Raw genomic sequence first — 25,807 nt, 5'->3', positions numbered from 1 at the left:
CGCCCAGTCTTCCTTCATACCGTATATGCACAAGATCTCGTCTTGCTGCCTTCAAAGATCGAGTTCCTTCAAAGTCATGAGTCACGTTTTTGAAGGCACTAGACTATACTGTAAATAATCATATTAATTGAATTCCCAAGCAAGCAGACTGGGCTAGTGAGTGAGTGGAGGTTTTTAGATATTTGTGAGTCATTAAACTTTGTACATTCTGTAAAGGGACCATGAGTTACAGATTCTCATGGCCTAAGACACTGTGTCAGCTGATGATCAGCTATTTGTGCTATTATTGCTTAAAATGAGCCTTGAGTTCTTGAGGTTCTGCTATGTCTGCAGGTTTTCATTTAAAAGTCAACTAAGTCAGCACCTTATTGGATTAGCGGGTCAATCTAACACCTTCTCCGAGCTGTTTTGGTGCTGGTATTATGAAGAGACATACAGTAGAAAATCTGTGAACGTATCGGCCTCTAGGATCACCCAGAGGGATTCTGCCCATCCCTGGCTAAAGAAGAACGGAGCTTATTGCTCCATCAGATCTTTTCGCTATGAGTCGTAGGTGCAGTAGGTTATAAATGCTTGTGTATTATGAACATCCATCCCACGTGGGCTGGCTAAGTTTACTGAGAGGCCACGCATACAGTATACTGTATGCTGTCAAATTGATATGCTCAGTAAAGCTGAATATCTGTAGACAGGATATCAGCAGAAGCACGGCAATCAGGAGAATCCACATGCATACTAAAATCACCAAGAGGGAAATTGCTTGCATTTGCTGGACGAAGCAGAGTTAGCAGCTCTAAAAGCTCCGGTAGACGCCTAATGTTCATTTTAGGGGGCCGGTAAACTAGTGCCACCAGCAAAGGCTGAGATCCTTCAGTGTGACAAACTAAACATTCAAAAAGGCTACAGCATTCTGGATTGCATTTTCCACCAGCATCTAAACGATGAGTGACTGCTAAGGCACCACTCTGACTGGGGCCACGAGATTTTTCAGTGCGTAATATCCAGTGGAAGGAGCCACATTCCACAGCAAACCATTCGATACTGCAGGTGTCAGGCTCCAGTTACAATAATCATTCGATACTGCAGGTGTCGGGCTTCAGTTACAATAGTCATTCTATACTGCAGTTGTCGTGCTTCTGTTACAATAATCATTCGATACTGCAGGTGTCGGGCTTCAGTTACAATAGTCATTCGATACTGCAGGTGTCGGGCTTCAGTTACAATAGTCATTCGATACTGCAGGTGTCGGGCTTCAGTTACAATAACCATTCGATACTGCAGGTGTCGGGCTTCAGTTACAATAACCATTCGATACTGCAGGTGTCGGGCTTCAGTTACAATAATCATTCGATACTGCAGGTGTCGGGCTTCAGTTACAATAACCATTCGATACTGCAGGTGTCGGGCTTCAGTTACAATAGTCATTCGATACTGCAGGTGTCGGGCTTCAGTTACAATAATCATTCGATACTGCAGGTGTCGGGCTTCAGTTACAATAATCATTCGATACTGCAGGTGTCGGGCTTCAGTTACAATAATCATTCGATACTGCAGGTGTCGGGCTTCAGTTACAATAATCATTCGATACTGCAGGTGTCGGGCTTCAGTTACAATAGTCATTCGATACTGCAGGTCTCGGGCTTCAGTTACAATAACCATTCTATACTGCAGGTGTCGGGCTTCAGTTACACTGTCTGCTCAATGGTAAGCTCATTGAGCTCCAGGCCTTAGATATTTCACAATCCAGTGCGAAAGAATGCAAACTGACCCAGGTGCTGAAGATCTCTTTAATAACGAAGGAACAGCTGGAACAAGCCCTTGCAATTTAATGATTAAAAATGATTTTTTAATTAAGCATGGAACTCAGCAGGTCATAATGACCAATGAAATTGCATGCATCCAACAAACCTTCTATTCTTTCTGAAACCTCCAGCTTATCAAAGGAGAATGGCGGTTTCATAAAGGTTCTTCCTTTCTTTTTCGGGCTGAGATTAAAATAATTATTATGAAAGGCTGTTTTCTGTGTTTTTTTATTGACAATTACTTTATTTTGTGATCACCACAGCCATACAAAATCTGAAGTGCTCCAGAACTTTTTTTCAAAAAAACGTCACGCCCGGGCTGGGGGCGGCTCGCTACCTGCAGTCGCCACGGGTAACAGCAGCGTTGTCACGAGCGCCTGCCTTCCAGCCGAGCCCGTGAGGACGAGATCGGGTCGCTTGACCGTCTGCCCAGGTCCCCATCAATCAGGCAGCCAATCCTACAGTCAAGCCACCAGTTAACCATCACACTCACGGCTTGATTCACCGCTGGACCGGTGCTCTGACATTGAGGTTAGGTCATCAACCGGATAATCCCGCACTTGACAATCAAAGACCACCTCTTGTTCCAGCACCGATCCGGTGGTGAAACCCGTAAACCCTTTTGCCTGTTTCCCCAGATAGCTGCACTCCTGTATGCCTTCTCCCTGATTCCTGGGCAGGCCTGTTCCTGTCAGCCTGTCTCCCTGATTCCTGGACAGCCCTGTTCCTGTCTGCCTTCTCCCTGATTCCTGGACAGCCCTGTTCCTGTCTGCCTGTCTCCCTGATTCTTGGACAGGCCTGCTCCTGTCAGCATGTCAGCCTGTCTTCCTGATTCCTGGACAGCCTTGTTCCTGACCGCCTGTCTCCCTGATTCCTGGACAGCCTTGTTCCTGACCGCCTGTCTCCCTGATTCTTGGACAGGCCTGCTCCTGTCAACATGTCAGCCTGTCTTCCTGATTCCTGGAAAGCCTTGTTCCTGACCGCCTGTCTCCCTGATTCCTGGACAGCCCTGTTCCTGTCTGCCTGTCTCCCTGATTCTTGGACAGGCCTGCTCCTGTCAGCATGTCAGCCTGTCTTCCTGATTCCTGGACAGCCTTGTTCCTGACCGCCTGTCTCCCTGATTCCTGGGCAGGCCTGTTCCTGTCAGCCTGTCAGCCTGATTCCTGATTCCTGGGCAGCCCTGCACAACTAGCCTGTCCAGCTGTGTACCATCCTCCTCAGCTCTCCTCAAAGCTGCACAGATAAGCCCGACGCCCAGTGCTTGAATGTCAGCCTGTCAGACCTCCTGCAGCACTGCACTGCAGGGAACCACGGTGTAACACAAAATAATTAAGTGCCTTCAGTTTACCAAGCTTGATAGAGTATGTAGCTGCAAATGAAGTCACAATGACCTTATATGTCAGGTACTGGTAAATCTAGCTAGATCTAGAGAAGGCTGTAGTGCATCCTGTAGCTTTTGTTTAAAAGAAAATCCTGCCAAAATACACCAGGGGGAAAGAATGAATCACAGGACACTGAACAATATGAGATCTGAAGGAATACAAGCGAAATACAGCCAGAGGTCCTGTAATACATCCAACGTATAAATGTGTCTCTTAAACAGTACCTCTGAACAGTTAAAAGGACTGAGGGGAGTAGGTCATGTTCACACTTGTATTGTGTAAGAACTGTCATCTACCCGATACCAGATGTAAAGCAATCAGTTATTCAATTACATGTATTATTTAAAGTACAAACTACAAATTACTGAAGTTCAATAGAATTTGAGAGGTAATTGGTAAAAGGCTGATAATGTCTGTCAAGTAGGGAAACCATGTCAGAAAGACACAAGTAAAAACTTGTCTTGACCCGGCTGTGGATTTCAAAAGCTCCTGTTCATATCCTGTTCCAAAAAGTTTTGTTTCTATTCCTAAGAACATAAAAGTTGCACTAAAGGAGGCCAGGTGTCCATCCAGGTGTTTGAAAGAAGCCAGGGTATCAGCTGTAACCACAGTGGTGTGTAGCTTGTTCCACACCCCCACAACCCAAAGAGTCTGGGAAGCTGATACTGGGATTCCATCAAAGCAGAGCAAGCTGGCTGAGCTTGACAATCAACTGCAAAAAACACTCCAAGTGAAAAGGCAGCCCAGACCTCTCCCCTGCACCTCCAGTACACTTCTGTGTAATTATAACAAAGCCTCTGTTCGGTCTGTGAGAAAGGCAGTTAGTTTGATAGCCCACGACACATATTCCAGTGTGTAGAGAAACAGGGACAGCCAATTATAAAAGCATTGTAAGCTATCTGGCCTCAATGCTGTGTGGTGTGAACTAGTGGATGGGCTATTTTCCCACTGTTCATCTCCTTACAATGAGTGCCTCGGGGATTGGCAGACAACCCCAGATGTAATGTAGTCAAAACAAGCATTTTCCCTCTGATGACAAAACCCAGCGATATGAACAGTCATTCCCGGATGTCATTACCCTCAAGGGCGCTCTTTGTGTATCCGTTTGTTTTTCTGCTTTGTACATACAAGATGACATTGTAAAAGACAAACGGAGCATTGCAAGTATTGTTTTTTTTGGTTGGTTTAAGGCCAGTATTCATTTTTAAAACAGCCAGTGTGAGAATTTGTGGTTGCAGCGCGTTCATTCTCTAATACTTAACACAACAAAACCTCTCCTTTCTGCATTCAGTGGGCCACTTAACACAAAAGGCGATTCCTCAGTAAAATCCTATAGTGAATTAGCTTTGGATGTCATCCCTGAAAAGCACACCAAGTATACAAGTATACAGCACAGGTGTCTCTGTATTCCCAGGAACAATGGCAGGTGTCCCTACTGCTTCGCTGCATCCTTTGAGTCTTGGAGTCGAGCGTCTTGGCCTCTCGTTGTGCCTGTGTGGCTCTGGGTGCTCAAGATGGCATCCACCACCCACAGCCATGCTGGTTAGTTTAATTGATGTGCCTAGACTCTTCCTGTGGTTGTGTTGCAATGGACCAGCAGCTCCTCCGGGGTATATTCCTGGCTATGCAGCTGGAATAGGCTTTGCGTTGCCATAGCATTTGCCAGGATCAAGCAGCTTTCTGATACTAGATACGTGGTTCAGTCCCTCTAGTTTCACGTAGAGCTGCATAAGGCACAAGAACAGTCCAAACAAAATGCATAATGCAAGATTTGTTCTCATGATGCCACAACTGGTGGAAGCCGAAAGGAATAAAATGTTAGATCACCAACTGGCTGAATATTTAATTTTGTTTACGGCAAGTCTTTTTAGTATACATCAGATGACTTTTGGGTATCTCAGAAGACCCCATGCGCCTTGCCACAAACCGTACACCAGAGAGCTGCGGCATTTCAGGCCAGGACTGTTTCATCAGAACAATCTTCAGTCTTCAGAATTGCTGCCAGTGTGCTTAGTGAGCTACAGAAGTGCTCCCAGGACATCAGAAGAACTGCGCGGGCTCATCAACTAGTTCAAGGATTGCATTTTGCTCCCAGGCATACTCAAGCTCGACTTCAATGGGCTAAGCAGCGCAGGAATCATGTTTGATAGCCAATGTGCTTTTCTGTGATAAAAGAAGATTTAAATCCCATCAAGCATCTCCGAGATAGCATCGATCGTCAGAGCCGCGCTCCTCGAAGGCAGGCGCACGCTCTTGGAGCTGGAGCTGGAGCTGGAGCTTGGAGGACAGTGCGGCGTGCCCGAGGCCGGATTCCAGCGCCGATAAAGTCAAGAGGGGTGTCGAAGCAACACAGTCATGGCTTCAGGTGGCTGACATGTCTGGTATTGAAACTCGGACTCACAATAGACAAGCGGTGATAAAACAGAAGGACGATGGTGAAATTCAAATGAGATGCAAGTGAAAGTGCTTGTAAATAAGATACCTAGTATATAGTACTACAACATTACTGTATGATACTGCTGGAAACTATACTTTTAGTATAGTATTATTCTATATCACGTCTATGATGTTGTTTTGCAGAGGTGTATACTTTAGTCCCATCTTTCATTATATGTTTAGCATGTGTTTTGTTCAGATCTGCATTACTAAAACTTTATATATAAACTAAAACATATACACTGTAAAGTCAGGGTTTTGTTTCACAGCTATGTCAGAGACTCAACATCATTCACAATAATTCAAGAGTACTTTGTGCCTCTCGCACTGACTTCATGGCTACCTCAAGGCTATGCATGAAAGGAATCACCACTCGAACCCATGGCCACTTCTCTGTGAGTGGAAGCATGTAGATGTATCTTGGCTTCATTCTGCCCGACACAAAGGTCTTGGTTTTTTGAATAACTGCCCACTTCTCCTCTAGCTATGATATTGTATGTTTGGTATGCTCATTTCTCGATTCTCATTAAACAAATATTCCAGCTACTCTGTTTTGGGAATTACTTCACTCTAGGTTCATGATTATTTAATCAATCCTTATTTAAATTGAATGAATCTAACTGTACTTGAATGCTGGGAAGGAACACGCTAAAATCTCCATTTGCCAGAATTTCACTTGCCAAAAGCTAAAAAGGTTACCAAAATAAGGGTTTAATAATGGTTTCCACTGACAGTATCTACTGCTTCTCTTTTCTGTTCCATAATTGTTTCTGTTGCTGTGGCACTGAAGAGTGTTAAATATCTTTCTTTTCTTAAAGCTCGTTTTAGAACCTAAAAGCTTACAGCAACTCCAATTTCTTTCGTGAATTATTACATTAAAAATAAAATGATCTCTGATTGTTGAATATTAAATCTATGTACCTCCAGGGATTCGGAGATGAATGGCCTGAGAGCACTTCATTTTAAAATTTTCCATTTCCTTTCCTTGTAATCTTCAGGCAGCGTTTTAAAGTTTTACCCATCCTAAATGGGCTGTTCATGGCTTCTATATTAATTCATCCTGTAACCTGCTGCAGAGTACTACTGCTGCTATTTTATGTCAGTGATTGTGTTTGTATCCCACATGAGTTTAATATTTAATGTGCCATTGTAAGAGGACATCATCTTACATCCTTACAGTGTGGGAAAAGAGCTAGATTTAATCCATGTTTGAATAGTATAGATACATTCTGTGTGAGGTGTCATGAAATATAAGCCGTGTGGGTGAAGATTCTACTTCCTAAGGTTTTTAACACCATCATTTATTCGGATTCGTCAAGTAGCCTTGAAAAGTAAAAGGTCTGTCACTTGTAAATGGTTTTTGATCGGGAAATCATCTGTGCTTATGCACTGCAGAAGCTGGCAAATGTTTTGTTTTAGGTGAGTAAATGTAGACTGAGATGGCCAGTGCATGATCTTCATGGGACGGTTCATTCTTTTCACATGTTGCTTCATTCCTTCCAAATTTATTGGTCCAGTTAAAAATGTAAGTAGAATGTAAAACATTTCAAACCTGGTCTGCGTGCAACTCAGATCTTCCTCTGTCCAACGGGGTTTTCAATGTCATTTGTCCAATTACAGAACGTATCTTGATATTACAGTAGCTTTAAGGAGCCTAGAAGTTGCATGCCAAGGTCATTCAACTCATAATGTAAGGTTTGGAATAGATTACCTTTATTGCTTTCCATCAGCATACTGTGCACTGTCACAGAATTTTAATTTATTTTCTTCTTCCAAATCCAGACTATCGCTTCCTGTTTGATTGGGTCAATGTTATACAATGTTGGAGGGAATTTTAAACAGAAATATTATTGAAGTAAACATGCTTTCACAGAAATGCCAGTTATCTATTTATATATTATATATCAAGGATTTACCCAGGATGTGATTAATATCTTTGCATTTTAAAGCTGTCCATTTGTTTATTGTCAGAAAACAATCTGTTGACCTTTTGGCTGTGTTTGTTTTTGTCAGAGAAGCAGGTATAGATCAATCTGGCCCAATGGGTGCAAGTCCTCCCCTATCAGTGAGTGATAATTGTTTGTCATTTGAAGTTACTGGAGGTGCTTCGATTTACATTAATGTAGTCTACACAATCCACGCTTGGCTGCACCCTGAAATTGAACCATTGATTCACCTGCCAACCTCCAAAGGGAGCTCACCTGCTGCAATAGGCTTGCAGTGCAAATACACATATTTACAACAAGCTGGATCATGCAGGGTGTATATGCAGTATATATGACTCTCATGAACCCTATGGTGGAACATAAAACATTCCAAGTATGCCCCTGTCGTTAAAAACAATTTTCATTTTCTTGATTTATTTCATTGCACCTTGCAGCTGAAGCACGCAGCTGAGTGAATGTTGTCATATGGCCTCAGTATATTACTGTGTATGAGAAAGACACAAATGCAGGACATTCATCGTGTCAGCTGCAGGAGTCATTACCGGCGTCCTCTAATGCCTGTTTCAATAACCGCAAATTAAAGTCTTAAAACTGTGCGTACCGTACTCTGTTTTTAGATAGTTAGTGTAAGGAACATTCATGAGAAACTGAATTATGTACAGTGTCTGTGCATACTCTCAATCAATCCAGCTGCACAGCACTCGTGGAAGACCGAACGAGATGGTCTGTAACATCTTTGCTTTTAAAAGAGGCCATTGCAGTACCTCTTCAGGGGTGACAATGTACTGTATGTATCCAGTTATCAGACTGAAGACGAATGAACACCATAATTTCCCCCCTCCAGTGTTAACCTATGGCTTAAATATGCCTTGATCTTCCTGTGAACCATCTTGTCCCCTCCATGCTACCCCCAACACAAGAAATAAAAGAACTGAGCACAGTTTTACTATGCACAGTTGTGTGTTGACTGGCAGCTTTTTTAAAGTATATGCAGTTTTGAGTCTGGCTGTGACAGAGCACTGCTGCCCGAGCGCTGATGAGGGCTCTATTCTCTCATTGTCATTATTCTCTTGTTTCCTCTTTGTCGTAGGAAGAAATGGAAACACAGGGGATGCTTCATTTGCATAACCATTTGCATTGTTATTGTAAATAAGCACTGTTAGTTTCACTTGTGTATTGGTGGCTGTTTGTATTTGTCTTACCTGTTGACCCACAGTGCTGCCTTTATCTCCTGTCTGTTGCACCACTTTGTGTCGGGTTCCAGACTCTCACTCACCTCTGGCTTCAGACGGATGCCTGCCTGTTGAATGAGGGAACCTGGGGGCAGAGCTCAGTGTGTTTAAGTTAGCGGTAGATTCTGCGTCAAGTACAGTATATCCTTGTCTTCTTGCTCTTGCACAGCTTGGTTTATAGTAGACCAGTACTTTTAAGAACTCTTAATGAGAAATTTCCTGGAGGAACTGCAGTTTAGCATGTTTGTCTCATTTGTAAATATTTTTCTTTGCACAAGGACAATTAGAAAACAGGCACTCTTTGCACTTTCTTATGGAGTCGGGTCTACCTTTTCAAAGTCTTCCAGAGGGGTCGTGACAGTGCCTGCATTTACTGTGGGCTGGTTTTGTCACATGTGGACAAGTATCACTGCCTCTTCAAAACAAAACTTCTACAACCGCTGATGGCTTTGTTGAAGCCTAAAGTCCAAGAGCAATAAAGCCAGCAATCAATAGCATTAAGCAACCCCTTACTCAATGGCTGACCTCAAAAAGTGACCGGCACCTCTCATTCATACAAGGTTCCTGACTCCAGAGTGAAATGTAAACCCAATTCATAAACTGAATATAAGAACACTTACAAAGGAAAGGAAGCCATCTGGCCCATTGAGCCTGTTGGGTAGTTAACAGCAAATAGATTTAAGGATGTCATCCATATGTAACTGTAACTATTATTTGTGTTTAAACTATCATCCCTTGAACCACAGTATAGATTCCAGCTCACAGAGATAAAAATGTGTCAAAAGTCATTTTAAGTTTCCCTGTTAGAAATAACAATAAACTAGGTCTACTGTAATTGTGAACAGAAAACTGTTAACAGAAATTGATATCCCAGGGCTGGGATTGTACTTCACTGTATATTCATGTTGCTTTTTTTTTACTGACTACCTTTTCACCTTTTCTTTCTAATATAATTAGAAATTATATAATTTATATATGAGTATAGTATTAAAAATGCTGCTACACCTACAGTTTATAACAGATTTAATAAAGATATAATAACCCTGGAAGAGCTAATCTCTAGGGGCCTGCAGTACACACAACAATGCATAGCTAGTCCTTAAATCCAAATTATGTGCAGTACATGTACAGTCCAATCTGCAAGGCAATGGAGTAATACCTACTTTACAGACAAGATTAATCTGAGCATCTGACCTTCTGGATCACTTAACGGTTTCTTTTTTTTACAAAACTATACTGATAATTATTATTCTATTTACGCATGTTTGTCTCAGAAAAAAAGAAATATATGGATTTTGGATGCTGATTTATACCGGTAGAATGTCTAGCCTGGTGAAAACCAAGAAAGAAAAACACAGAAAGGCTCCAATATTGCTTGCTTACCAAGAGAATGATGCTTTTGTGGGTAAACGTAGGTAAACTTGCTGGCAATGTTAAGTCTATTCAATAAAATGTCAGTGCCCCTACTGAAAAAACTAGTAACTTTATTACCTTGCTGCAGCTGTGACATATTTCTTTTGGATGCACAGTATCCAAAAATAATTTTTTCGATGAATTATGCTTTTATGCACGAAGGTCAATGACAGGGCCCAGTTTTATAATGTGCTTAGACAAAATAAATATATTTTGAATTCTCAGACACACTCGCATTCTCAGAAGCCAAAAGGACTGTTTTAAACCCCGCAAAAGAACAGGCATAATCATAAAGCCTAGGCATCAGACCCAACCACTGAAATCATGCCTTGGCAAAATATTAGAATAGGAAACATAAAATAGATAGCACGGCATTTAACTTATCACTGAAATGGAAAAACAAGAAAATTTATATTTCTCCCAGTTGACCTTGTTGCGGATTTACAATACATTCATTGCCAGCAATTGAAATTGTTACTTCTTCAATCACTCTGTTATTCTACAAGTTAGGGGGTTTTGGTAAGCAATCATTTAGCCTTGCTTGGACAACCAGATCACTAAACAAGAGCCTGACAGACCCTGCTCTTCATGTCTTCATGTCTTACTTACTTAGACACACACACACACACAAACCTCAACAAATTATTTTACAGTATGTGTTCAGTTCTGGAAAATAAAATTCAGAAGGTGCACATTTCTTTTACAACAGCTCCCCCTAGCGACAGTGTGGCGTGGTCTTCAGGACTTGTACGGTAGGGGGGCGTGACTGTACGTCCTCACGTTTCCGTACGGAAAAGGGGGTTGTACAGCCCTGAGCCTGTGCGCCAGAGACCAGGAGAGAAATAACAGGTTTTTACGCTCTCCGTAAAACAGGTACGAGCTTTTCAGCACGGGTAACGCAGTCCACGTCGATCTTAAATAGGTGATCTTGGAGCGCCAACACATTTCGCTAGAAACCTACCTGCAGTGCTTCCATAAACCTGCTTAAAGCCAAGTCAGATCACTGTTTCGGCAGGATAGTTATTTATAGACATCTTGACCCGAGTTCACTTGGAAGTAGCGAGGTTAGAAGGATTAGTAGTATTGGCCCACTATGCATTTATAAAACCTTGCGCTTTTCATTAGGAGTTCTCAATAACATCTTTTTTCTTAATTGCGAGCCTTGCTTTGCAAGGTAATATGGTCGGTGTTATGCACAGGCCGTGCTAGTATACTGTAGTTAGCCAAATGCCTCAGTGTTACTGTACATAACGCGTTTGAACGTACTGTAAATGCTTGATCCTGGTTCGGTTTACTTTTATTCTCAATCTGTGTGGATTCCCTGCTGTTATTGAAGGACCTCTAATGAAGACGTGAATTGTCGCCAGTTTCACCCGTTGTACAGTAGCTACAGTACCGTACCGTACCGTATCTAAACGACCTTTTCTTCAACAGAAATGGCATTGACACAGGTTTCATCTAACAAATGCAGCGGCGGCTTCCAGAAAGTATTCGAGCATGACAGGTAATTTATCAACATGAATTTTCCTTGTGGGGGTTGTTTAAAGTAAACCTGAGTTTCTGTTCGAGGACTTTTTCCCCCCCTAAGACAACAATCCGCCATAATAGAATATAAATTGGGAATCTCAGTCCCAGTTCCTGGATTCTTATGAGTGTCGTGTCTTCTGTCTGTTTATTGGACTACTCAAGCTGGAAAAAAAATGACATAATTGTTGTATACTCAAACTGTAGATGTGATTTCTTAGGGTCCTATACAGCAGAATATTGACGTTCACTTTTAAATGGAAGTTTTTGACTGAACTCTAGCGCAGCTATGCCCAATCCCCATCATTACAGAAATGAGCTCTATCGAACACAAACCCCTCCCTTCATAGTCGTTTCCAGTATCACTCCCTCAGCCTATCTCCACCTCACAGCTGCCCCTGGGTCACTCAGTCTGAGGTTCGATCCTCCTTGTCCTGCAGGTTAAGCCAAACTTCTCTCACCAAATGTCCCAGACAAAGCCTTCTGTTACCTTTTCCATTGAAAGGTGTTGAAATAGGACATAAAGTATTTCCAAAACAATTAAGTCTTTCATTGTATTTCAGAAGTTAGTAGTAAATTACTGTATCTGTAAATGTGACAACATTTTTATTTAGAATATCTGTCCATATGTATGTTTCCATGTGTTACATCTTCAACAGCACCGAGCTGAAATGCAGAATGAAATTCGCCATCTATTTACCTCCAAAGGCAGAGAGTGGAAAATGTCCGGTGATGTACTGGCTTTCTGGTGAGTCTGATACTTTTGATTTCTACGATTCCTCTGCTAAGTGTTTTGTACTGTAGCTTATATAATGGCTGGCTGGGCCGATGGGGAGCATTGTGAAGCCCAGGACCTGCTAATACATGAAGCCTCAGATATGTGAAGAAGTGAAGCCTCTGTGATCTTGTGGAGGGGTGTTTTTATCAACCAGGTGAAGGATTAACAGAATACATGATCCGTAAAATACAAGCTCTGCGGGCCTACTGCTACAAAACCTTCACCTCTCTTTAGTGTTTTTAAATATTCGTTGTAACTTAGCTTATTTGGTGTGCTAACTCCAGTTATTCCTCAAAAGGACTATCCGAAGGGCTTATTTGTTTTATTATCTTGTTAATGACTTTAATTATGAACTTCAATGGCAGTCTCTTTCGATCGTGAAGTTGTACGCGGGATTCCGAATGTAACTCTTGGATCGAAGGCCTGTCACACACAAGGGACACAGTTGTAGAGACGAGATCATTAAACACGTCTTTGTACGGTGGATGGTTGTTTGCCCAGTATGCCTTCCAGCATGTAGGGGCAGCAACATCCTGTTGCTGTTTCCGTAACATTCGTTTTGTACGGGACAGGGCTGTTAGTCTTGTGCCCACCCTCCAACATGGAGGATCTGACACCTGAAGTGGGACACGCACCCACTACCCTGAGATTATGAGTGTCGTGCTCTAACAACAGAGCTAGCCGGGGCCTCTTTGTACAGTACCCATTGTAATATTGTTTGAAATACTTTCTCTTTTACTCAAATTGCTGCTTGGCTCCATTAACTACTAATTAGCGGACGGGCTAGATGGGCCGAAAGGCTTCATAGTGTTTGCATCCTTTCTTGTGTTGTTAACTGGGAGGGCCGTGTTGTATAAAGGCTTATACACTGATCAAGAACCAAACAGTAAGCAAGCCCATCCTTCTGCCACCTCCTTCCTGCCTGCATCTCGCACACCTTTATGGCTGTAGACGTACAGTACAGTACTGAAAGATTTTGTTGCGGGATAACAGCAATCGTGTGCATTCTGACTTATTTCCTGACCTCTAAAATCCCGTTTGTCTCTCTAGGATTGACGTGCACAGAGCAGAACTTCATTACTAAAGGAGGCAGCCAGCAAGCCGCCGCAGACCACGGGGTTATCATTGTGGCCCCGGACACCAGTCCTCGTAAGCCCCTCGCCATCCTTCGCATTCAAGCTCGCTCACGACACGAGCACAAGGCCCAGAGTTATTTTGTAGCATCATGTAATCTTTCACGCATCAGACATGGTCTAATAAGGAGGACTTTTCATCACGTTCGGCCCCTTTTCACCAGTTAGATTGTGAAAAAATCTGCCCTTTTGTTTTCTTCACCTTTGCGTGCTCTTTCTCGCCGGTCCCAGGGGGCTGCGGTATCGAAGGGGAGGATGAGAGCTGGGACTTTGGCACTGGAGCTGGTTTTTATGTCAACGCCACAGAGGAGCCCTGGAAGACCAATTACCAGATGTATTCCTACGTCACGGAGGAGGTTTGTCATCTAACCATTCAGCAAAATCACACGTTCGCTTCACTGGCTGGATTTCGCATCTCCGCCTGCTTTTATAGCTTCGTAAAAAAAAGCTTTGGCCAATCCCTGCATTTAATTTTTTTTGTTTGCATTTCGCCTAATTGCTGGCATCGTCTTCTTCGTTTGCTCGGTTTATTTAAGATCTGGGCCTGTGAATTTGTGCGCTACCTCTGCTTCTCTCTTTGTTTCTGCACCTGAACTCTTGCGTAATGTGATGCTTTAGTTATCCTTTGCTTTCACAGGTTCAGTGACATTTGAATAATCCTCTGCTGTGGAGTGTGTCTGCAGGTCTCCCTCTGTAATGGAGCTGTTTGTATTTAGAGCACTCTAGTGTGCAGTATTAATATTCGGATTTGTTAAATTAGGACTCCTATGATTACTGGTCTCTCTTCCCAAGCTCCCTCGCCTGATCAACGCTAACTTCCCTGCGGACCCTGACAGGATGTCCATCTCTGGGCACTCCATGGGTGGCCACGGAGCTCTGATCTGCGCCCTGAAGAATCCTGGGAAATACAAGGCAGGTTGGGCGCCAGTGCCTTGGCGATGCTTTCCGGCTCTGTGGTATAATGGGGCTGCCTCAGTGTTCAGACTGCGTCTGCTGGGAGATGAGAAGGCCGTTGTACTTCGCGAGATGAAGCCTCTTTTTTTTTTTTTGATCATGGAACCCGAGCATTCATTTCTCGTCTTCTGTTTGAAACAAACTCAGTCCCGCTCTTCAGAAAAAACAGGCTTTTCCTGCAGTTATGGTTCCTGGTGAACCTGTGGCTTTGCAAACTCAGTTTTCCAAAACGCTTATCTGCAGATGTAATTATTATTGCAGAGTTTGACTAAGTGTCTTTTAAATGTGTTTCTCAGCCCTTTTCATGTGTAACTTATACAATAATTTATAAACATCAAACTGTTTAGGTATACTTCCATAGTGAAGGTGACAGTATTGTCCTTTACATGCAGAAATATAGAAAGACACCCTGAGTCTCCAGGGAGAGCACATTTAGGGCACTCACTCTTAATACAGTTAATTGCTTCTTACTTTCTTAAGCACTTACAAGTTTTAAGAGACTTACTCAGCTTTCACTATATTTTGACCTAAAAAGTCAGATTTTTCTTTCTACTGGTAAGTATTAGAAGACATTTGCACTTTAGGTATAGGTTGAGTTTTGAGTGCCACTTCACAGAGTGTGTGGAGAGGGAGCTCCTGCCACTGCTGAATAAGGGACACAGAGAAGTAAAACCAAATCTTCTCATTTTCACCGCAACCCTTTTTCAGATACTGTATTTGAGGCAGGAGCTCTGTTACTATCGAGGGAACAAAATGATATTGCAATTACCTGTTATCTAAAATCACGAGTTGTCACGGTGAGAAGGGTAATACCGTTTTCTGCTCCTGATTTTTTTTCGCAGGCTGTTTCAGCGTTTGCTCCAATCTGCAACCCCATGCAGTGTGCCTGGGGCCAGAAGGCCTTCAGGGGGTATCTGGGTTCAGAGAGTTCGGGATGGGAGGTAGGACCCTTTGGAATGAAGTGCTGGATCTCTGACTCGCGGAGTCAGAGTTTCTCAGTAATGTTGGTTTATGACGGTGTGCGGATGGTGTTGTTTCCTCATGGACCTGTCCTAATGCACGGTGTCCGTTTCTCTGCGGTGTTCTGCCAGAGCTATGATGCCACAGTGCTGGTGAGCTCCTATTCTGGCCCCCAGCTGGACATTCTGATTGACCAGGGCAAGGATGACCAGTTCCTTGCAGCTGGGCAGCTCCTGCCAGACAACTTCATCGCGGCCTGCACGGAGAAGAAGATCCCTGTGGTGTTCCGACTGCAGCAGGTGAGCTCGGCTGCGTCCGCGTCCCTCCCAGCCTGCGAGAACAGGGGAGAGACCTGTTTGTTCTTTCAGAAAAACACCCTGTAGGCCAGATAAAAGAGTACATTTGTCATGGTGGGAGAGGTGACAAAATGAGAATCCTTGATGCATACCATATCATGTCATACCATACGGTGTCGTGGGAAGCCGGAGCCCACCCAGCAAGCAACGAGCGCAAGGCAGGGTACACCCTGGACAGGACACCAGTCCATCACAGGGCAAGTGCAAGCCAGTCAGACATGGGGCAATTTGGCCCGGACACCGGGATAAGTCCCTACTCTTATCGAGAAATGCCCAGGGATCTTTAATGACCACTGAGAAAGAAGGCACACACTACACTATAGTGTCGCCGCCACTATACCCGGGGCGTTGGGATCCACACAGACTGCAGGGTGAGCGCCCCCTGCTGGCCCCACTAACACCTCTTCCAGCAGCAACCTCAGTTTTTCCCAGGAGGTCTCACATCCAGGTACTGGCCAGGCTCACGCCTGCTGAGCTCCAGTGGGGTGCCAGTTGTAAGTTGCAGGGTGATATGGCTGCTGGCAATGTCATGTAATAAACATTTTACATGACATTGCCAGCAGCCATGTAATGTAAGAATGTAATAAAGACAGGAAATTTAAATGACGTTTTAGTGTTCTGGGGTGGTGACATGGTGGTGCTGTGGTTGGCACTGCTGTCTCACAGCGCTGGGGCACTGGGTTCAGTTCCTGGGGTGCTCTCTGTGTGGAGTTCGTATGTTCTCTTCATTTTTGCGTGGTTTTCGTCTGGGTGCTCTGGTCCAGAAACGTACTGGTGCATTACTAGGCTTTGGGACAAGTGCCCCTGGTGTCTGTGTCTGCCCTCCAGTGGACTAGCATCCCATCCAGGGTGTACCCTGCCCTGTGCCTGTTGCTGACATTTGTTACCCCCTATTGGATACAGCAGTTAGAAGAGGAATGGATGGCTGTTTTAGTGTTCTTCTTTTTTCTCTGGTGTGCGGACAGCACGAAAAGGTCTAGTTATTTGGCAGCATGATTTTATTTTAACATGAGATTTCGATAATGTTCCTCGCCTAGTGGTATGTAGTGTTAAATGCTTCTTTTCTTCTTTCCTCCACCAGGGCTATGATCACAGTTACTACTTTGTGTATTCCTTCATCGCCGATCACATCAAGCACCATGCCAAGTACCTGAACGCTTAAATCTCCACCCACACGGGTCGCCTGTGCCTTCTGATGCCACTTGGCTCATGGGAGCCCAGCTCCGGGCAGCTCGGCTTCTCCCAGTTGACAGTGGTTTTGTAACAGAATAAAGGTACTGTATGTGACTGGCATCAGTGTCTGAAATAATCATTCAGGTGTTGTGTCATGCAATCCTAGCATTTCCCTTAGTTATACAGTATATAATGTTGAGGGGGTTACATGTCTCATTCATCCTGGAGGGCAGCAGTATCGTCCCGATTTCCTGCTCACATCGTCAGCTGACTAATTATTCCGTTATCTAGACAGTCCTCAAAGTTCTTGGGTCCTGGGTTCGATTCCGGCCCGGTGTGCCCTCTGTCTGGAGTGCACATGTTCACCCCGCCATCTGAATATTCAGTTTACTTGAGTCAGTCTTCCCTTCATTAACTAAAACCTACACTCTCTGCCTGAAATGAATGAGCCCTGAGTTACATGACATATCCAAATCCAACACAATGAAAATCTACACAATACAATCTTCCCCCTTACATTATATTCATTCATTCTGGGGTAAGGATCTAGAATTCAAATTTCTATAAAATGTAAAAGCTCAATGTTGATGCCAGTTAGGTATGTACAGTATGTACAGCCCGTCCAGAGCCAGTACCTGGTTTTCTAATGACGGTCTCCAGTTGCATGTTTCAAACGACATGATGCCTTCTTCTGTGTTTGAAATTCTGATTCACTTTGTAACTTTATTTTTCACAAAAAAGACAGAGGCGGGAGTGCTTTTTACAAATAAGACATTTACTGTTAAAGTAACATTTGTGCTATGTACAATATTTACAGCAGTTAAGGCGATGGTAAAAATGGTTTATATGTTTAATACACTTAAAGAAGTAGTGCTGTACAAAGACTATTGAAATCCCTAATAGCCATATTCATGGACATAGTGTAAAAAGCAGTATAACAAAATATTTAACATACTTTATTCATGGTACATCTGACTTTAAACATACATAAAAACTCATTAATACAAAATAAAACTTATCTGACCAAGAAAATCCAGATCTGTAAAAAAAGTTACAAGTTCCTCTATAAAAACACACTACTCAAGATTCAGCAGTTAGCGTTTTGGAGTAAAGGAGAAAGAGCCTCATTTTTCATTAATTCATTCAATTACAAGTATTGTGTATTTTTAAACAACCAAAATATGATTATCACCACCTCTACATGTTGTAAAAAAATAATAAATAAACATTAAAGTGCAGATTATGTCAAACAAGCTAGCTGCCATTAAGGTTTCAAGCAATGTAGCTACAGGTACATTCCGTTAATGGACTAAAGATTTATTTTTAAATGCTGCCACAATATTCTGGGCATGCACTCAAATGTGTTTGGTCTGATAGTCTTGTCTCCTAAAAGACAATCAATGGAGTTTAGAAAAGAAATTTGGGATGAAGATCAGATCCAAATCTCTCACACTTTCTCGTGCTTATGTGCAGTATATACTTCTTGCACTCAGGGCTTTCATTCATGTATCTCTTTTGCACACACCCCCCTTCACCCCACCTGCACCCTTGCAGCAGCTCCCTGGCTCGTTCCTTGCCAGAATGAGGGGGAGTTTGGGCAGATTATCCAGCCTCAGACAGGCTGCTGTTCCCTTAGCTAGATGAGCCTTGCCAAATACTTTATACATATGTCTTTCTCTCACATTCTTTAGGATCCAACCAAATTACTTAAACAAGACGAGTCACTGGCATGTGCAGATAATTTCAGTAGTTACACAGTAGTTATTTCCCTCTTGTGAGGAATGAGCCAGGGAGCTCCTGAAGGGGTGGAGACGGGGAGGTGGGGGGAATGTGAGAGAGATTAGTGAAAGGAAGTTCTGGGCACGACATTTCTATATCTAGGCAAGAGGAAGTGTTTTAGATTAGGATCCAGTCTTCCTTGACTGAATGTGGTGTGCCGTGCTTGGAAAAACAAGAACACAATTTAGGAAAATATGTGGGCTTCCATTGTCATTTTGAATGATTTTTTCTTGTTTTTACCCATAAATTCCTGTGCTTCATTGTAAAAACAGGCTACCTTTTAAGTATGGAATTCAAACATGCAGAGCCCTTTTGGTTTAGGAAGAGCTCTTAAGTAAAAGAAGAGGAAAGCCTGAACTTCCTGTGTTGTTTGGAAACCCACACCTATTTTTGTGAATGAATATTTTCAGTCATGGGAGTATTCGAAACATGATTAAGTTTATCAGCATGAACTACCTGGATAAATTAAAGGGGAGGCTTTTCTAGTTTCCAAGAAATACATGACATCTAAAATAAAAAAAAAACTTTCTAAATTTTCTGAAACCCTACTTGCGCAAACCTACATCACTTTGCAGCTCCATTTACACATATCCAAATCCAGTCTAAAAATAATCTGAACATCCGAAATACTGTATATACATGCTAAATTAGAAAAACACATTTCTGTTTTAACCAGTCTCCTTTACCTTCTTCAATACTGTATGAACGTCGTTGCTCTTAACTTTCATTTCCAAGGATAGTCCAGGCCTTTGGCATCTATCATACACTTCTATTGAAATTGTATTTTGCTGCTGAATCTTGAAGTAGTTTTAAATTAGGATGCCAAGCTCCATTAATATGAAATTTCACAAAATAGCCCCAAGCCCCCTTTCCATCACACATTCATCATGTTTTGAGTATCCTGCAACACTTGTAAATACAAATCCACACTGTGCAATAACCCCTTCACCACGAAAGTGCAATGTCTTCCTCATGAATGCATCAGAAGAATAGCCTAGAATCTAAGCTCCATTGAAGTGTTTAAATTTGTGCAAACGATGCATAGTTTTCAACCACGTCAATCTGCTATAGTGATTTATAAACTTAGTCAGAAAATAACATTTCAAATCCTGGTGATGGGACACGATTTCAGACAGGAAGGAGAAAATCCAAACGCTTAAAAATCTCAATTGAAACTGGAAAATGAAAAGGACAGACTCGGCGCTTACAGATCATGACCTCTTCGGTCATGTCGCGCATACTTCTGCTTTGGAAACATAACCAAAATAAAGACTGACACTATCCTCTAATGCTATTGGCACCTCTGCCTTTCATGTCTTTACAGAAGTTGCCGATTCAACATTTCTATTCCATTCATACATAAGATGCGAAGTCAGTTTCTTACAGATATGGGACCCAAAAGAATACAACTGAGCTAGTGTTGTCAGTTAGAGTGTCAATCTGTTAGACACAGCCCTGCTTTCCTTTAACCGGCGTTTCTCCAAACCAGAAACGAGCACTTGCACAGCTGCGCTGACCGAGTCTGTTAGAGGTCACCAGGGCACGGTGAAAGTAGGGAGCTGTGTCAGCATGCCTAGGCTGCAAAAGAAACACCCGAAGAAGGGTCCACAGCCGAAACGTTGTGTTTCTTCTCTTTTCAGCATGGAATAAACCTCTACTTGGTCTTTATCAGGGCCTAGTGTTTAGTTATCGGTGGTGGGGACAATGAAAACAATTGGGTAAAACAAAACTGCGTTGACACAGCTCATTCACAGTGTTGTTTCATTTTCAGAAGAACGCTAACTAACGTCAGTGAAGAGTCACGAAATGGTGCTTTGTGCTGTGCTAGTGTATGTACCACTCTGCTCCTCGTTCCAACGCCTCCACACCTTCTCTCTCTCGAGACCTTGACTGGTTTTCAGCAACATTTTGGCCCGCTTTTAGCACGCGTGTCTCATGTGAGAGGAGCTGGAGTGGTCAGCGAAACTCCGGAATGTCCCACAGTACAAATACATGCACATACAAGCACCAGCCATGGAATGAAATGCCACAATGCAGGAAGTCACTAACCCCTGAGACGCAATGGAGAGCCACTTGACTTTTAAAAACAATGATAGAAAACATACACTTTCAGACTACACTCGCTGTATATCAAAATATATTAACTGTGTTAAAAAGCATTTTTGGGATACATTTTAGTGAAGTATACATCCATCATCCTCCTGAACAACTAAACACTTTAAATAAATAATATAAATACTAGGTTGTAATGCTAGTCCGTGTAACAGACCGCCGATAAGCTCAGGATGCTCTGCTTATAGAAGTATATTAAATATTGGTTCTCAGCCCCCGGTCCTGTCTGGGTTTTCGATCCAACTGGCCCCAAAGTTCATTAACTGAAAAAAAAACAGCTTTTGTTTTTATATTACATACAGAATGCTCAAATTTCCTAAACTTTTAAAAAGTAGTCCAGACCATGAACCCAAGCCCTTGGAAGGTGCCACGCTGCTCTAGAATACCACCTCCGCCAGGAGCACAGTTGCTCCAGCCGGGCAGAGGAGTGTGGGTGGGCGGCTCTTGAAACAAAGATCTGCATCAACCGGCCAGCAAATCCTGCTCCATGAACAGCAATAATCATAAAAAAAACAAGCGCTGAAAGCTTTGTGGTCAGTATAAAAATTGAAAAATGCTCCCTTATAAAAAAAAAAAACAGTTCTCTTTCAGGAGGTATAGCGGCAATATGTGTTGATTCACTTTGGCTATGACCGTGTGCTAGAAACACTTTTGTTGCTGCTCGTTCAGGCACTGCTGTGAGCCTGATTCCCTCTCCGTCTTACTTGGCGCTCATGTAAACAAGGCTTGTTTGGTTGTGGCCTCGTCCACCAGCGCTTGGACAGTCATGCTGACTTTAACCAAGCCTTTCTCTTCAAGTATGTGATGGGGCAGACATAACTTCTCCTAAAATGAAAAGAAGGCAGCACAGAAAATGTGAATAAAACAGGAAGACAAACAGCACAAATACAATGAATTAACACAGAGGAAGCATGTGGAGCAGGCTGGGATACTTGTATGATGCTGAAATTTTTATCTAAATAGTTTCAGATACACCACCCAATAAGAATAAGAAAGTAATACTGGTTGTCAGATCGAACTCTGAACTCATTTTCAGATTGTTGCTGATACTGTAGGTCTCAACTCTACTTGTGGCCTTTTTCCAGCATCTATTATATTGACTTACAGCTACAGATAATGCACTTTGAAAACTTCTGACATCACACAGATCTCAAGAATGATGGTTTCAAATTCTTTACACGCCAATTCACTCAGAACAAACTACTGTATGTATAACTCAGGATTTAATAGCGAAAAAGAACATCACTTCACCGGTTTGGATCGATCAGAGTAAGAATACATCAAATTATATATTTTAATTTCCATATTTAATAAATATGCAAGCAGTAAAAATAAAACCCTAATAAATATCATACTTAACACTTCTTAATATTAAAACAAAATACAGTAAAGAAAAACAATAGGATAGACTTCTTAAACACATTAATTCTAAAAAAATTATCCAAAGTGATCTAAACTGTCTATTGCTTTGATAAGCATTAATTCTGTCAAATTAGCAGCCAAATGAGCAATTAAGCATGAAAAATGTGTGATTCCTTCCTACAGTGTTTCCTTAATCATTAATGAAAGAATCACAATGAACAAGCAAAATATGAAAAAGAAGGATTACTGGGAGAGTAGATAGGAATTTAAAGTGTTCACTTACAACACAAAGAAATGTATTTTGACTCAAGTAGATATACCATGATATGAGCATAAAATATAATTAAGATTCTCCTTTTGAGAGAAAACTGGCAAAATTTAAAGTTCATATTGATGAAGAATAATAATCCCAAAAGGGACATATTTTTCAAGAAAAAATGAGTTTAGCCTGGAAAGAAAACAACCCCATCGACACTCTCACTGTTGTCAGGTCATCTCATATTTGGACTCCCAGTATGAACAGGAATTAGGTTATATATTTTTACTATACAAAATACCCATATCTGGCTATAAAGCTGCCCTAACATAGACTAAAGTCAGACAAACTGGCTATTTTCATAAGAATGCGAGATACAAAACTACCCATATCTCTTTGCTGCAAATAAGCATGAATACTACTCTGTACAGTTCTATTTATCAAGAATGTATCATTGTTTTATATACTGTACATTTTTAATACACCACTGGCTGTTTTCTACACGTAAACTAGTCTTTCTAAGGAGTCATATTAACAGAAGTGCCAGTAAGATCCATTTTAGAATATATACGTAGTCTGCAGGATGTATGTCGTTACGACAAAGCCTAATGAAACCCGATGAATGCCGAAAGAAGAGTGAAAAGTCCCAATAAAAGAAGTAAAGAAGTGCACATTTTAAAACGTTTAATGCTAAAGCTGTCAAATAACTATAGGTGTCTTTCTTATCTGAGAATTACCATCTCCAAGCCCAAACCAGTCCCATAATGCCTCTTGATCTTCCAGTATTACCTTTGACACAACTCGGCCAAGGAAGATCAGGTGTAAAACAATTGATTAGGAGGAAGGAGAACGAAAAGAGCTCAGCATTGTCAGGACGGTTGATTAAAAGACGTTCTCAGATATGTGCTTTCCTGGTACCTGTAATGCAATGTGTGCTGTAAGATGGAAACATTGGCTCACTAAACCGCTCTTGTCTGGAGGCTTTAAAGACTTGATAGAAGCACTGAAATGAAAAGACAAGGCGTCATGCACACGCATCCCAGGTTATGTTAGTTCACTCCAGTTGTACGCGATAAATAGCAGGACTAGGCAGAAAACGTGCAAGAGGCTGGAGCCTATAAGGTCCCAGACGTGCCAGGCAGGAGGAGGGGCCTGGGGACCCAGGCCTGGACTCTCGCTTGTGCGCACCAGCAGGGCGCAGACGGTCCTCCCGACCGGCCGCACGTCAGACTGCAGAATGTCGTACGGAGAACAGAGGTCAGTCTGTCCCCCGGGGGAGAGGACAGGGCAGCCGTCGGGACAGAGAAAAACAAGGCAGGGAAGTAGAAATCAGAGATCAAGTCGTGAGAGCAGAGACAGCCTGACTCTGTGCAAGACCAGTGTTTGTGAAAGAGACAGTGCAAGAGCCCCTCAAACGTCTTCACTAACACAGAACGGGGTGTGTGTGTCCAGTACTCGCACCCCAAATGCAACGCTGTCGTTCGGGATTTTAAGTGTTTGGTAATTTTTTTTTTTAATTGCACGCACATCCAGTAGTACTACAAATCAGTAGGTACACTTCAGCCATAAAAATGCTTCCTTGGTAGTAAGCAGTCACACTACTTCAGATTTTTGAATTTTCAAGACTTTTGTTAGTTGCTTGCACGAGGTACTGTCTTTTTCACCAAGAGTGGCACTGGTGAAAGTATGGGTGAGGAATGAGTCTGGAGCAGGCACACAGTAGCTGCGCATTATGCCGTGAGAACAGGCACATATGCAGTGAACACCTGCACCAGGAGACCTGCAAAACCTGGGAGAGTTCAAGACATGCAGCCAGGTAAGGCTGGGCATCTGTGAGCCAGGCGAGTCAGTGATGTGAGCTGTCTCACAGGTGCGGTAGTGCTGTGCTACATCCATACAGTGAATGAGCATGGCTTAAATTACTACCTTCAACTTAACCACGTCAACCACATATTTCAACAGAGAATTAGGAAATGAATCATGGTTCATCTGACCAGCAGGCCACATTATTACTGTATACAGTACATTACATGAGCACACATACAGTTACCATCAGAAGCCAAACCGCAGTGAGAGTTTATCTATCCCGTGTTAACAATTCTAGTAGGGATTCCTATAGTAAAAAAATCTCTTTTCAATTTTTTTAAAATTACGTTTGACGTGGTGAAATGACTATTTCATGGCTGGTGAGAATCAAACAGTAAGGCAACAATAATTGCCCCCGTCTCTAGGACTCAGACTAAAATAATTTTTCATGCAGTTTAGCTGCCAAGTAGTGTAGAGTACACAATTTCTTTCACCACATCTTTTCTTCCTGAGTTCCAGATCACTTCCCCAAGTGAGGAGGGCACCTTCATGTTCTGTAGCAGACCCATGTTTTATAAGTCTCTTGTTTGTATCAAGGATCACTTATAAGGTCCTTTCCTATCAGTAGGTGAGCCATCAGCTGACAGGAACCCTCTTCCTGTCCAGAGAGGAAGTACTTCAAAAGGGAACAAAGGGGCTTATTTGTGTCAGACACTCAACTCACAAGCATTGACCTTTTCCACAGGGAGTTTACAGTCTGGATCTTCCTGTTATTTTCAGGGTTTTGCTCCTCACATTCCCTGTTGACCTGAAATCCGACTTATAAGGACTTTACGGTGGGTTAACACCCCCGGCCAGAAACAACCACATGAGAACTCATGGAAAAAACATCAGGCAGTAATCAGGAAACACCAATCTTCTAAATGCCCTGGCCCTGTGGTCCCTCTCTCATCACGACCAGGAGACACCGTCCAGGTCTCCAGATCAGCACACACTGATCTGTTCAGCTGTTCAGAATAACCGAAGAGAGGTTCCAGGAGACAGAGACTACAGAGAATGAAAAAAACACCACCTCTCCGCAACCTCCATGCTAAAAGTAGGGCAGATGTCTCCCCCTAGACGAGTTGGTAGATCATTGCAGTTTGAACCCCTGACCACGGGGTACTCGTGTTAACTCCGCGTTAGCCAGAGATGAAACTGCACTTACAGTCCACTGATTACAGTATATACAGTAACCCTGAGGGACTTCACAGCTTCCCGAACAGTGCTGTTACCCAGACAGAGTATCTTGCTGACAGAGTGAGAACACGATCCGTAATGGAGCTGCCGGACCTGGGGTGTCATGTGTGGGTTAGGCCACCGGGGGGCGGCGTGGAGACACAGTACGATGGGATCTGTCGTGG

The 25,807-nt window shown here is 42.7% G+C and overlaps 2 protein-coding genes across 8 annotated transcripts in view; one reads left to right on the top strand and one right to left on the bottom strand.

The window, feature by feature from the left end:
• Positions 1-10,946: 10,946 nt before the first annotated feature.
• Positions 10,947-17,209, top strand: esd (esterase D/formylglutathione hydrolase). 2 transcript variants are annotated; one of them, XM_088646419.1, is made up of 9 exons: positions 10,947-11,084; positions 11,646-11,715; positions 12,395-12,483; positions 13,564-13,662; positions 13,878-14,002; positions 14,439-14,558; positions 15,443-15,541; positions 15,692-15,859; positions 16,998-17,209. In XM_088646419.1, exons 2-9 carry the CDS (start codon positions 11,648-11,650, stop codon positions 17,076-17,078), a joined length of 849 nt encoding a protein of 282 aa, XP_088502545.1. In that variant the 5' UTR covers positions 10,947-11,084; positions 11,646-11,647; the 3' UTR covers positions 17,079-17,209. The 2 variants fall into 2 exon arrangements, with proteins under 2 accessions (XP_088502545.1, XP_088502548.1); XM_088646422.1 differs by lacking the exon at positions 10,947-11,084 and adding an exon at positions 11,110-11,133.
• Positions 17,210-17,843: 634 nt separating this feature from the next.
• lrch1 (leucine-rich repeats and calponin homology (CH) domain containing 1) overlaps positions 17,844-25,807 on the bottom strand; it is an 81,587-nt gene continuing 73,623 nt past the window's right edge. For 4 of the 6 annotated variants that reach the window (XM_088646366.1, XM_088646386.1, XM_088646395.1 and 1 more), the window contains one exon: positions 17,844-23,861. In XM_088646366.1, coding sequence (XP_088502492.1) covers positions 23,643-23,861 — 219 coding nt within the window. In that variant the 3' untranslated portion in view covers positions 17,844-23,642. The remainder of the gene's footprint in view (positions 23,862-25,807) is intronic. The other 2 variants (XM_088646377.1, XM_088646405.1) reach the window with 1 other exon arrangement.

The sequence above is a fragment of the Lepisosteus platostomus genome, chromosome 2 (genome assembly GCF_059453375.1).
Source record: "Lepisosteus platostomus isolate fLepPlt1 chromosome 2, fLepPlt1.hap1, whole genome shotgun sequence".
Taxonomy (NCBI): domain Eukaryota; kingdom Metazoa; phylum Chordata; class Actinopteri; order Semionotiformes; family Lepisosteidae; genus Lepisosteus; species Lepisosteus platostomus.
Note: the sequence above shows the minus strand (reverse complement) of the source record. Positions and strands in the feature narration are given on the sequence as shown.